The sequence below is a fragment of the Zalophus californianus genome, chromosome 3, assembly GCF_009762305.2.
Source record: "Zalophus californianus isolate mZalCal1 chromosome 3, mZalCal1.pri.v2, whole genome shotgun sequence".
Classification (NCBI taxonomy): domain Eukaryota; kingdom Metazoa; phylum Chordata; class Mammalia; order Carnivora; family Otariidae; genus Zalophus; species Zalophus californianus.
In genome coordinates, this window is record NC_045597.1 from 183,561,544 (window position 1) to 183,575,348 (window position 13,805).

Consider the following 13,805-nt stretch of genomic DNA (forward strand, 5'->3'; position numbering starts at 1 on the left):
GGGTATTTTAATAAACTACCTTGGGTCCCGGTGGTCCTGGAGGTCCAGTCATGCCAGGCATTCCTTTTATGCCCTAAAAATCACACTAAATATAATCAGGCTCACTCTTATTATTTAACATACTGAATGCCATGTCTTTCAGAAATTATCTCTTTCAAGAAACATTTTACTAATTTTTAAAATAAAGGATTACTCTTCAGTTGTTGCTAGTTAGTGACTAAGGTCCAGGTGCATTTATAAAGCGGGCACAACTCAGGCCACCCCTGCGTGAGAGCTTCGTGGGGTGGTGGAGGTACAACCCCCATGGAGCCAGGGCAGCAGATCCAAGCTGGGAATGTCATCCTCAAGTGGAGTGGCTCATTTTGATCAAATTAGTGATATTTAATCCAGTAACTGAAAATTGACAACAGAATCTTCAGGTGGCATCAGTAACATCCGTACTGCAGGCTGACAGAGGACGTGATATTCGCCAGGAGTCTAGTTCGTGCCCAGTACTATGCACCTGCTACCTTTTCAATCATCAAAACATCAAGCCCATGTGTAATAACAACTGGGCTTCCTGTGGTCCTTTCAGCCCATATATCAAATACAGTGTCAATGGGGGACACTGGGGGACACGTCACGGTTTAGCAGCCCACACTAGGTCTGTGACAGCGACTGAATAAACTTGAGAATGTGGGTAACTTCTCTAAGCCTCATTCTTCATGTCTGTACATTGGGACTACTAGCAGTATCAATCTGCTGAGGTTGCTTTGGGATTAACGCAGTGATGCCTGCAGGTGCCCAGCACTTTGCTGGCACAGGGGCATGTTCATGAAATGCTGGCTGTTCTACTTTATCCAGGAAACATATGGATTGGCAATTACCTTTTCTCCTTTATACAGACAAGAATCAGGTGGCTGTACCAATAAGGTGGGTCCAGGAGAACCCTGCTGGCCAACTTCACCCTTTCAACAAAATCAAGATAGTAGGAATTTCATATTAACTTTTATTTTGAAATAAGATTTGAAGTGAAGATTTTTACTCATGGATCATGATATGATGCATACAATCCCATGTGTCATGGATTAAAAATATAAATCATGGCAAATACATCATGTAATTGAAAGTATTTATTGTTTTTCATAAGTAATGATATTCATTAAAAATAAGTTTCAAAAACAAAAGTGATTCCTAATACTACCATCAGAGATCTCTATTAAAATTTTGGTATAGGGTGCCTGGGTGGCTCAGTTGGTTAAGTGTCTGCCTTCGGCTCAGGTCATGATCCCGGGATCCTGGGATTGAGTCCCGCATCGGGCTCCCTGCTCAGTGGGGAGCCTGCTTCTCCCTCTCCCTCTGCCTCTCCCCACTGCTTGTGCTCTCTCTCTCTCTCAAATAAATAAAATCTTTAAAATAAATAAAAAATAAAACTTTGGTATAATTCTTTGTGATGTGTGTGCTTGTGTGTGTCTATATACATACATGTATGCAAACAATGTACATATGTATATACATGTATATGTAATCAAATGAAGTGTTAAATAAATTTAAAATATAATCAGAATGCTATATAAAATATGTAAACATAATTTAAAATACACAGTATGGTTTTTCTTTTTATATTTTGTTAAAGTTTTAAATTTTAAAATAATTTTGTTTGTCTTTTATAATACTATTTTTTGCACACTTTCCAATTATACTAGAAATTTTTCAAAAACCTGATTTTTAGTGCCTATCATAAGAATATGCTATCATTTATTAAGCCATTCCACTCTGGTTAGATTTAGGTTATCTCTTTTTTTTTTAAGATTTATTTATTTATTTCAGAGAGAGAGAGCAAGTGCTCACACAAGCAGAGGGTGGGGTGGGGGGAGAGAATCTCCAGCAGACTGCCTGCTGAGTGCAGAGTCTGACAACGGGCTCGATCTCACCACCCTGAGATCATGATCTGAGCCAAAATCAAGAGTCAGATGCTCAACCGATTGAGCTACCCAGGCGCCCGAGATTTAGGTTATTTCTAATCTGTTTTCAATAATATGTTTAAACTCTCTGTATAAAATAATTAGCCAAAAGTTGTCATTTATGGCATTAGAAATGTTACTCTCTTGGGAATAAAATGTTGCTTGAATTGGGTTTGCCATAAATAAGCATAAATTCTCATCCTTAACTAGCAGATAACTATTTTTTACTTTTTGGACTATACCTACTATTCTGCACTGAGACAGAGTTAAGAGCAGGTGACAGAACCGGTCACCTGTGTTTGCAAACCAGGCCCTGACTGACTGCTATTTTGGACAAATTCCTTAAAATCTCTCTTAGCCTTTTTTCCTTGATTCCTCTGAATCTCACTTTCCTTCTCTGTGAAATGGGGGTTATATTGCTGCCTACTTCAAAGTATTTTATTTTATTAAATAGATAAGGCACATAAAATGCTTAGTACTTACTACACTGAGTGGAACAAAGAAGATTCTCAAATATATGATTATTAAGTCATTAACGTTTTTGGTAGGTGGGATTTGGGGAAGAAGAATACTATTTCCAGCGTAAATGAAGTAAGACAGCCTGCGCTTCAATGCCTACCTACCCCTGAAAACTACAGAAGAACCAGGTTAGGGACCTTGGCTTCTTTTTCTCGCTGTACCCCAGTACCTAACACACTGTTGTTGTAGCAGCTGTTCTGAGGATGTCTGTTACGTGAACGAATGACTGAACAAACGCTTAAACGATACATACACAAGTGAGTAACATGTGCTGGTAAACACAACCGTTCTTATTCTTATCGCCGTAATGAGCCAGACCAAAACCCGTAACGGCTGACAAGCAAGGAAGCCTCTTCAAAATGTTGGTCATGCCACTATTTTTTCACATTGAAAAAGTACCAGACATTCATTTAATCAAAAGTACAAGGAACATAAATCATGAAGAACAAACTGTAGACGACCCATAATCGCATCACCTAGGACAAACCAGTAGCAACCGCTTGGGGTAGCGTTTCGGGGGCAAACATGTTCTTGCCCATCTGAGAGTTCTGCATCAAAATTTCAAAATGGTGTTTTCCTTTAGCAGATAATCCAAAAGAATTAAAATAAGCCTATTTTGGATCATCTGAATGGCCACCTCATAGCCAAACATTTCCACATGATTCTATGGCCTGAATTTGCAACTGTATCTGATTGCACTGGTGCTGAGGTCCCGAAACTAGCATAGCCTGCCTCACTCCACAAGGCGGAGAGTCTCAAGCCGGGCTGCATGAGCCTCTGGGGCTTCAACGAGCACATTCTCAGGGGTCCATGACTTCCCAAGTCTGAAAAACCTTGTTTTAGTGTATTTCCTTTCAGTCATTTCTCTAAGTTAGTGGTTTTTAAGGAGGGGGGTAAGCAATTGGACATACTATTCCCCCCAGGGACATCCGGCAAGGTCGTGACACATTTTAGGTTGTCACCACTGGGGAGGAAGGGCTGTTTCAGGCATCTAGTGGGTAGAAGCCAGGGATGCAGCTAACTACCCTACCCTACAATGCACGGGACAGCCTCCACAACAAGGAAATAGCAGTGTTGACGTTGTAAAATCCTGCCCTAAGTGTCTATTTTAATGTCTTGTGTTATTTTTACAAATTGAGCTTATACTTTTGCAACCTGTGCTTTCTGATCAACATTATAGCATATAGGCACGTCTGCACATCGTGAAGTCTTCCAACATATTTCGGGCAATCGAGTCATTTTGTTCGACGGCTGTACCATAACTTACCCAACCACACTGGGACGCCACGCAAGTGGGGAACAGGTCTGTCTTCCTAACTCCCCACGTCCAGCACCAGTCCTGGCTTGGCACAGAGTAGACGTTCAATATCTCCTTGCCCACAGTTGTGGCACAAGCCACTTACCAATCGGTACCCATTCAGATTGTTTGCAGATGCGCTGCCATCTTAAAATACCTCTCTAAAGCTTATCTTTGCTAAGTTTCCTGCCTCAGCAGAAAGGACTGCGGGTGTGAGGGAGGGATGGTGAGGATGGGTGTGAGGTGGAGGGAGTGGGAGAGTGTGTTGCTAAATGCTTTTGCTTGCAGGTATTTATACTTTTATTTATGGGTGGAGTTTAGGAATCTGAGGAAATTTATGAAATTAAGCCAAACAAATCAGGAATTAAACAAATTGTCCCTGGGATATACTAAATTATCAGAAATGTTCAATCTCTTTTTGCTAGGGTAAAATAAGTCATATACATTAACTTGAATTTAGTGTTAAATTTTGTCAGATCTGTCATTTTACGGTCAAGGGTAATGGCGCCATAATAATTCAGCAAAAAAATTCTCAGCCATAAAATTGGGCAGCGACTGGATAACGAACACAATTTAAGTGATAATCAGAACAGCCTCTGCCACCTGGGCAGCACATACATTTTAGCATCTGCTCCTCTGGGCGAAAGGGGATTCTTACCGGGTCTCCCATTTGCCCCTTGACTCCCACGCCAGGATTACCCTGGGAAGGAAAAGGAAAAAAAAAATGTAATTGCTTTTGAATATTAAAAAGGTAATTACAAACGAGTAAGACTTCTGGTTAAGGAATTAATTGAAGTTTATGAAGTATCTGGGGAAGTCTACTAAGGGAAAGACATAATTCAGACAGAGCTCAGCGGTCACTTAGCTCATTGGACACGGACAGTCTCTTTGTTGCATGTTACTCATGACCACCCACCTTCAAGCCCGGTCTCCCAGGATGGCCTGGAGCACCCTAAATCAAGGGCAAAAATGCACAAATCAATTTATCAGTCAGAGAAATCACAATGTATTGGCGTTGGTTGCCCCAAGTTCCTCTTTAGGAGACCCTGAATTTTAAGACATGCCTGCTGGACTGCCTCTCATGGCCGGGCTTCTTGTTGCCCTGGGGACCCATGCTTCACGATAAACTCACCCTGGTGATGGGGGGTGTACGCGGATTCATCAGTGATAACCTCTCAAACGACCCACCTGCGCCCCACCCACAGCTGCAATTTGCCTTTTTTCTTTTTGGGGGGTTTAATTTAAACATCCAGGCCAGGTTGTTAGAGGGACAAAATGAGCAGTGCTCTACTTACGGCTAACCCGGGCTCTCCCAGATGTCCTACTGGGCCCGCCGCTCCTCTCGCCCCCCTCAATCCCTAAACATGAGAACAGCAGCGCATCGGTTACCAAAACTCAAACTCATCGTTCATGGCAAAACCTACGTGTAATCCCAAGTGGATAAAAACCTCCAAAGAAATCACGGTCACAGACACACCTGCCCTGTAGCAGGAGCACCTTCACCGCAGTTGACACGGCCATTAAAAGGTCCATGATAGCAGCACTCCGGCAGGTGTGACCAACTCCTATGTTTAGGATTGAATTAAGACCGAGAAATCAATCTACTTGTTTGCAAAGAAATCTTGTAACAGCAAAAGTAGAGCACAAAGAAAACTTGTTACCAGTTATTCCTAAATTGCATCAATGTTATAACTTTGACATACATCGGGATGTTTTTAAAAATATTCATATTAATTAATAATAATTGATTTTAAAATATGAATGTATTTATACGCTTCATCGTATTTTTAAAATACACTCCATCAGACTAATGTGAATAGACATGCCCCCAATTCAAGATTAAGGTGACTCAGCCACCACTTTCTGTAACATGTAGGTTGTAGCATAATTGCACACAAATTCACAAGGCGGGGTTATAGCTGTGCATTCCTAGAAGTGTGGAGAGAGGCTCTCTGTTCTCCCGCCAAACCTGCCCACATCAAATAATTTGCGAGTGTGCAAGAAATTACTCTCTCTAGGAGGATGAATTGGTATTTATTTTAACAGTGACATGAAGGTATCTCATCGATTACATCGAACTGAGCTTCAGGGATAGCAAGTAATGTGGGAGAGTAATCCTGTCTAGAGCCAGAATTTACCAAGCTAACATAGGTTAACCAATTTGGAGGCAAAACTACTTTCAATTTTAATCTTGTGAACACTGATTGATTAATTGCAAACACTAATATAATTACAAATTTCAGGGAGATAAAGATGAAGCAAAAAATTAAATGCAACACACACTGATTCAGCAGGCAGAATAGTACAGAGCAAAATCATTTCCACTTGACATGTATTATTTAGGTAGACTTGAGGGAAACTCAGCTTCCCAAATATTAAGAGACTGTATGTCCCCAAGTAATGCCAAATGATCATTAAAAGACAGAAGAGGAAGGTAAGCAGAAGCTTGCTGAGACTCCAGGACAGTTCCATGGGCCTGGGACCTGTGTGGTCACATAGGGGCTCACGCCTGATTTAACGCTGGCACTACCTTGAAATTCTTAATAATTTTTGAGCAAGGGATCTACCCTTTGATTTTGCACTGGTGTGCTCTGTAAATGATGCAGCTGGTCCTGCTAGGATGCAAACAGTGCGGACCACAGGCTGACCGAGGAGCAAAGAGAAGCACAGGGCCTGCTTGGGAGACTTACCGGCAAGCCAGGAGGTCCTGGGTCCCCTCTGTCGCCCTGCAATAGGAACGATGCACTGCTTTAGAAGAGTGACACCACTTTCCTAAAACATACATGACGTAAAAGGAGGAGTCCACACAGGAATTATTCGGACTGTCCGTGCAGGCTGTTCAATTGTCTGGTGTTGACACCCGTGGAGGGCTCTGTGGAGAGGACTTTCTGTGTCCATTCCTAACCCCAGAATCCTGCTTCTACTCAGCTGAAACCAAAGATTGCTCGAGTCGTGATGACATGGAGTCAAGGTGAGACTTTCATCTTCCCATTTACAATCTAAATTCTCAATCCAATGGTCCCATTCGATCACAGTTTAACTGTCTCTGGTCTAACTGCCAGAACTTGCCTCCCCTAATAGACACTTTGCTCCTTTTTATCCCCCTAGAGTAGATGTAAAGGGAATTCTTGTGGAAATTCTCTCGCACCTGCCTCTGCGTGCATCTACAGTGCTTTAAAGAACCAAAGGGTGTTTCAGAGGGACAGGTCTGTGGTTCAACAGTCTTACACAATTCATATATATTAAAAAAAAAAAAAAAGAAGATAGTAGGAAGGAAAAAATGAAGAGGGGGAAATCGGAGGGGGAGACGAACCATGAGAGACTATGGACTCTGAGAAACAACCTGAGGGTTCTAGAGGGGAGGGGGGTGGGAGGATGGGTTAGCCCGGTGATGGGTATTAAAGAGGGCACGTTCTGCGTGGAGCACTGGGTGTTATATGCAAACAATGAATCATGGAACACTGCATCAAAAACTAATGATGTAATGTATGGTGATTAACATAACAATAAAAAATAAAAATAAAACTAGCTGAGGGGCACCTGGGTGGCTCAGTCATTAGGCGTCTGCCTTCGCCTCGGGTCATGGTCCCAGGGTCCTGGGATCCAGCCCCGCATCAGGCTCCCCGCTCTGCGGGAAGCCTGCTTCTCCCTCTCCCACTCCCCCTGCTTGTGTTCCCTCTCTCGCTGTGTCTCTCTCTGTCAAATAAATAAATAAAATCTTTAAAAAAAAAAAACTAGCTGAAAAAAAAAGAATCAAAGGGTGTATATTCTCTTGAATATAGCTTCCTTTTTAACGTAAAATATATGATAAAGTCTACATAAGATAAGAGTTAGCATTTTAGCCCTTTTGAAGTGTACAATTCTGCGGTGTGAAGTACACTCGCACTGTTGTGCAATCATCACCACCTTCCATCTCCAGAACATCTTCCTCTGCCCCAGTGGAAACTGGAGCCATTAAATACATTTCCCCACCCCCTGGCTCCTAGCAAGCACCATTCTACTCTTGGTCTCTGTGAATGTGACTACTCTTGGAACCTCATGTAAGTGGAATCATACATTATCTGTCCTTTTGTGACTGGCTCATGTCACTTAGCATGATGACCTCCAGGCTTCATCCACGTTGTAGCAGGCGTCACGATTCCCATGCTTTGGAAGGCTGAATAATACTGGGTTGTGTGTATAGATCCCCTTCCATTTATCCATTCATCCAGCAATGGGCACTTGGGTTGCTTCCACCTCTTGGCTATTGTGACTAATGCTACTAGGAACATGAGTGTGCAAATATCTGTTTTTGAGACCCTGCTTTCATTTCTTTTGGGTATATACCTGGAAATGGAATTGCTGGATCATAAGGTAATCCTACATTTAATTTTTTGAGGAGTCGTCATAGCATTTTCCAGAGCAGCAGCACCAGTTCCATTCCCACCAGCAATGCAGAAGAGCTCAGATTTCTCCCTACAATTGTCAACACTTAGGATTTTCTGGTTTTTTTCTTTTTTAATAACCATCCAAATGGCTGTGAAGTAGATATGGGCTCTTAAAAGTATTGGTTCTCTAAGGTTATTGATCTGCAGACCTTTTTGGTTTTTTAGAGAGGGAGAGAGCAGGGGTAGGGGCAGAGGGAGCAGGAGAGAGGTTCTTAAGTGGGGCTCAATCTCACAACTCTGAGATCATGACCAGAGCTGAAATCAAGAGTCAGACACTTAACCAACTGAGCCACCCAGGTGCCCCTCTGCAGACCATTTTTATTTGGGATCTTCTGTTTCTCTTTAAGATGAGGAATCCTCTATAGCCTCTTCTCCTTCTATCTCACTTATTCTTTCTTGCACTATTGCAAAAAAAAAAAATATGCATCATGACTAAAATCATTCAGAATAGCTAAAATTAACAACTCAGGAAAAAACAGATGTTGATGAGGAGGTAGAAAAAGGGGAACCTTCTTGCACTGTTGATGGGAATGCAAACTGGTGCAGCCACTCTGGAAAACAGTATGGGGGTTCCTCAAAAAGTTAAAACGAGAGCTACTGTATGACCCAGCAATTGCACTAGTAGACATTTATCCAAAGGATACAAACAGAGTGATTTGAAGGGGCACATGCACCCCCAATGTTCATAGCAGCAATGTTCACAATAGCCAAAATACGGAACAAGCCCAGATGTCCATCAACAGATGAATGGATAAAGAAGATGTGGTATATACACACAATGGAATATTACTCAGCCATCAGGAAGAATGAAATCTTGCCATCTGCAATGACATGGATGGAACTAGAGGGGATTATGCTAAGCGAAATGAGAAAGACAAATACCATATGATTTCACTCATATGTGGAATTTAATAAATAAAACAGATGAACATAGGGGAGGGAAGAAAAATAAAATAAGATAAAATCAAAGAGGGAGGCCAACCATAAGAGACTCTTACTATGGGAACAAACTGAGGGTTGCTGAAGGGGAGGCAGGTGGGGGGAAGGGATAATTGGGTGATGGGCATTAAGGAGGGAACTTGATGTAATGAGCCCTGGGTGTTATATGCAACTAATGAATCACTAAATTCTACCCCTGAAACTAATAAAATACTTTATGTCAACTATACTGAATTTAAATTAAAAAAACTCATCATGACTATTATTGTACAGTACATTATAGTTGACAATGTGTTTTGATATAAATTATTACAATGGATCATCAGCACTGAGAGGAAGGCAGGGTAGATATTACTTTATTTTCCTTCACAAATAAGGAAAATGAGGCTCAGAGAGGTTGAGGGGGTTGCCCAAAGTCACAGTGGTTGGTAAGGGTCAGTTTACTCCTTCCAATACACCATACTGGTTCCTAGAAGGACCCTGCTTTTGATGCTAAGCCTAACATATTATTTAAGCCATAAACAAAAGCATAGTTCCTGCTGCTTAACAAGTGTGTATAGGCTCAGAGGTTACAAACAAATACTGTGAGCTCACTAAAGGAATCACCACTCAGGTGAAACTTAGGGTCTAATAGAAGAATTTAAGTTTTGGGGCACCTGGGTGGCTCAGTTGTTAAGCATCTGCCTTCGGCTCAAGTCATGATCCCAGGGTCCTGGGATCGAGCCCTGCATCGGGCTCCCCGCTCCGTGGGAAGCCTGCTTCTCCCTCTCCCACTCCCCCTGCTTGTGCTCCCTCTCTCGCTGTGTCTCTCTCTGTCAAATAAATAAATAATAAAATCTTTAAAAACAAAAAGAAATTTAAGTTTTATCTAACTGTTGTAGAATATTCTTCCTTAAGAGAAATGACCATATGTTTTGCAAATGTACCATACTTTTCCTCTTGATTTATATCTACTGATCTTCTGCTTATTCAGGGTACTCATATTAGAGATATAGGTGGTCATTCAAGAGTTTATTTCTGAATGTTTGTATATCATTGTATAGAAAAACACAAAAGCATTTAATTTACCCAGGATAGTGCTATAGGGTTTCTATAATTTTCAAGTTCAAAAGCGGTGACTTCTCTTATACTGGATGGTAAGTATTATCTTTACAACGTTCTATCAACAAATAAATCAGTGCTTCTCAGCCGGGGTGATTTTTCTTCCCAGGGCACATTTGGTAATATCTGGAGATATTATTTAGGTGGGGGGATACTACTGGCATCTAGTAGGTAAAGGCAGGGAGACTGTTCAACATCCTATAATGCACAGGGTCAGCACCCACAACAAATGATTATCTGGCCCCAGATGCCAATAGTACCAAGACTGAGAAACCCTGAAATAACTGTATCTGTCACACTTTGCAAGAACAGTCAGGAGATACTGGAATTTACAACCAGAGCAATTAAAGCCAAGTGCCTTCACACAAGAAGTATGGTACCATCGAGAGAGGCAGGGTAATGATAAAAAACAATGTGCTCTAGGACACTTCAAAAGAGATATGTCCGTGTGTTTCCTGGATGGGTTTACCTAGATGGGAAAATAAATTTTTTCAACCCACCATGATCATAAAGCTTACCTGAATACCTTTAATGGCACCTAAAATGAACACTGAATTTCCTTTTTCTCCACTTTCCCCAGGAAGGCCCTGAAAATAAAATATTCACTTAAGAGGGGGGAAAAAAGCATATTGCTATTTCAGTATTTTCTTTTTTGTATGAAATATTACCAGTAAAATACCATTATAGTCATGTTTTACTAGTGGAGATTTCTTTTTTCTCTACATTATTGCTATCATCCTAAGGTTCTCATACATATTTATTCAATATTCAGTTAAGATCTATTAAGGAATCTCCAAAGACAGAGTATCTATTAATATACACATGTTATAAATATATAATATATGTAAGTGTTACATTATATAATAATATACCTAGTCATTTACTAATTATTCAACAGGAAAATTACATTTTTCCTCAAACACAATAATTCATATGTATTATTCTTACAAGTAAACAAGTTTGCAATTGTCAGTTAATAATTTATGCCTTAGACATCATTTTTTAAAAATTGATTTTATTCATTTCAGTTGTTGTGTTCAAAATAGAGCCTCTGTATTCTTGTAAGATTAACTCTTAAAAACATATCTTCTTTTTGCAAGGTTTTTGTAAGCAGCTGCAAGCTTACTGAGAGTATTTTTAAAAAGTGAATGAAATAACTCAATGTATTCTTTTTTCCCCCAAAGATTTCCTACTGGATATCTTAACATATCTTAACTTGGTTACCACATAAGAATTCTACCATCTTCATGTATCAGGCTCCCGCGAAGGAAATGCAGATTTCAAAGTTAATCCCTTCTGGAAAAGTCCTGACTGTGCTTCCAATGGGAGATACTTAGGCTTTTATGGTAAGTTACAGCAACTGCTTTCCTTGAGAAATCAGATGGGCCTAATCAGGCAGTCCTTGCTTCACACGGTTCCAAGATGCATGAATTTTAGTTCCACAGTTAAGTTAAATAGCACCAGTCCTCCAACAAAATGGTTCCAAATTTCAGTTACCACCTTCTATTAACTGAGTAACGGCACCACTAGCTCATCGGTATATATAAGTAACAGATGGGAACCATGATCCCTGTCCCATCACCCTTTTCAGTCTGTCAGTGATTGAGTACTGCACATCTGTGCGTCAGTAGGTGCGTACGCGCGCGCACATGCGCACGCATGCGCGCGCGCGCGCACACACACACACACACACACACACACACACACACACAAGCAAAGTGCGTAGGTGTGTTCCCTCCTTATCTTCCAGTGATAAACCCAAATGTTATTTCATGAAAATAGACCCCACCACAAGAGGCAATTGGCCATCAAAGATGAAAATAAGTGAGGGAATGAAAAATGATAAAGCTGACAGTGAAATTCAGACAGAATGTAAGTGGAGTCTTAGAAGAAATAACTGAGCGATCATGGAATGTTCAAACTCCTGAGCCAGAGGGACTCCATGAAGACAAAGTTCTCAACACAAAAAAGGGAAGTGGCTGGGACAAAACAGTTAAAGATTACCAGAGGACATGGCGCAGGCTCAAGACCCTCGTCGCAAAGGGACTCTGAGATACAGTTCACAGCACTAGAAGCGGATCCAAACTCAGAAAAGAGTATGACAATTCACCAGAGCACAGAAAGACGTATTCACTTCATCATTGTAAGTTACACGGCCAGAAGAAGGCACCGTTCAAAACACTCTTGTTTTCAAAGACCTGAGACACTTCGATTCTGTGAGTCAGTGTTTTAAATGACAGTGTACTAAATCAATATTAGTTTTTTAAAAATCTTCCCTATGTATTTATAACTCACTCGAAGAGAGTTTTTAATATTTTAACAAAACGTATTAGAGGTCATGGAACTATACTAATTTTTCCCATTGGATGTTAAGGTTGCTTGTGTGGGGCCAGCTTGCATGGTCGTTCTTCATGCCTCACACCACTGGGCAAAGTGAGAACTGACTGTAAATGAAATGGGCCAAGGGGAAGAAAGCTGCTTTGCAAAGACACCATTACGGCAAACTTCAGTATCGTGGTCACCACGGCACACTGTGGGAAAGCTAAAATCGAGAACTCCTCCTCTTCCGAACGTTCATGGACACTCAGCAGAATGGGGTTTGACCCAATTTGAAGATCTGAAGAAACGTGCATTCACCAGACTGCACTTGAGCCTTCAAATGGCTGAGTTTGAAAACAAAGGGTGGTTAAGAAGCTCAACTACAGAAGACGGTTGTTGTTCTTCCTTGGTATTAAAGAAAGATGTAAATTTGGAAACTGTTTTTGAGTTCTGTGTTCAGGTCAGTCACACTAGAATTGGGAGCAAATGGAAAACCCATGAGGAGGAAGCAGGATGATTACAGTGGTGATGATAAGAAAACCTTTTAGAAGGAATCTTGGTTAACAGTATTTACACGGAAGTGGAAAGGCTCCCGAAGTCTCAGAAAACCAGTTTTAAAAGGCCAAATCATCTCCAATCTTTATGTGAGAAAAAGGAAAAGAGAGAGAAAGGGAATATCAGGGGTATAGGAAAGAATAGTTCTTGCTAAATTCATATTTAAATAAAAGTCCACATTTCTGAATAAAAAAATACCTAAAAGCAGTAACGTTTTCTGAAGTGCTGGATATTGTGCTGAACATCCATCCAAACGCCTTCCCTTTTTCTTATTGCATCATGGGGATGAGAAAGCTAAAACTACATCTCCCAGACCCCTTTGCAGCTGAAATGGGACTTAGGGTCCACGAAGGAGATGTGCTTATGAGATTTGGAAGGCAGAAGTGAGGAAGACATCCTCTTCCTGTATTATTGTTACTGCCAAGCAGGTAAGGTTAGAAACTTGAGTGTTTGTTTGCCGGTGTCTGGACATGGGGGTGGGAGGCAGTGGTCATGTGCAGGAAGGCCTCCCGGCTGCTGCATCTCAGCTAAGTGCGAGCCCTTGGCATCACAGTCCAGCAGTGGTCCCTGAATTCCACTCCTCCAACCTTTCCAATATGTGTCAAATTCCCTCCATGAAATGCCTTCCTGTTTGAAATGCCTAGCGGGTTTACGAGTCTGCTGTGAACCCTGAACGATAAACAATGGAAGTTTTCCTTACTGACC

At 41.2% G+C, this 13,805-nt stretch overlaps 1 protein-coding gene across 11 annotated transcripts in view; it reads right to left on the bottom strand.

Annotated features, from left to right (window-relative positions):
- The window catches only part of COL4A4 (collagen type IV alpha 4 chain), a 124,606-nt gene that overhangs the window by 68,619 nt on the left and 42,182 nt on the right, over positions 1-13,805 (bottom strand). For all 11 annotated transcript variants that reach the window (XM_027589925.2, XM_027589927.2, XM_027589929.2 and 8 more), the window contains 7 exons: positions 10,745-10,813; positions 6,450-6,485; positions 5,055-5,117; positions 4,676-4,711; positions 4,418-4,459; positions 867-947; positions 20-73 (listed from right to left, as the gene is read on the bottom strand). In XM_027589925.2, coding sequence (XP_027445726.2) covers positions 20-73; positions 867-947; positions 4,418-4,459; positions 4,676-4,711; positions 5,055-5,117; positions 6,450-6,485; positions 10,745-10,813 — 381 coding nt within the window. The remainder of the gene's footprint in view (positions 1-19; positions 74-866; positions 948-4,417; positions 4,460-4,675; positions 4,712-5,054; positions 5,118-6,449; positions 6,486-10,744; positions 10,814-13,805) is intronic.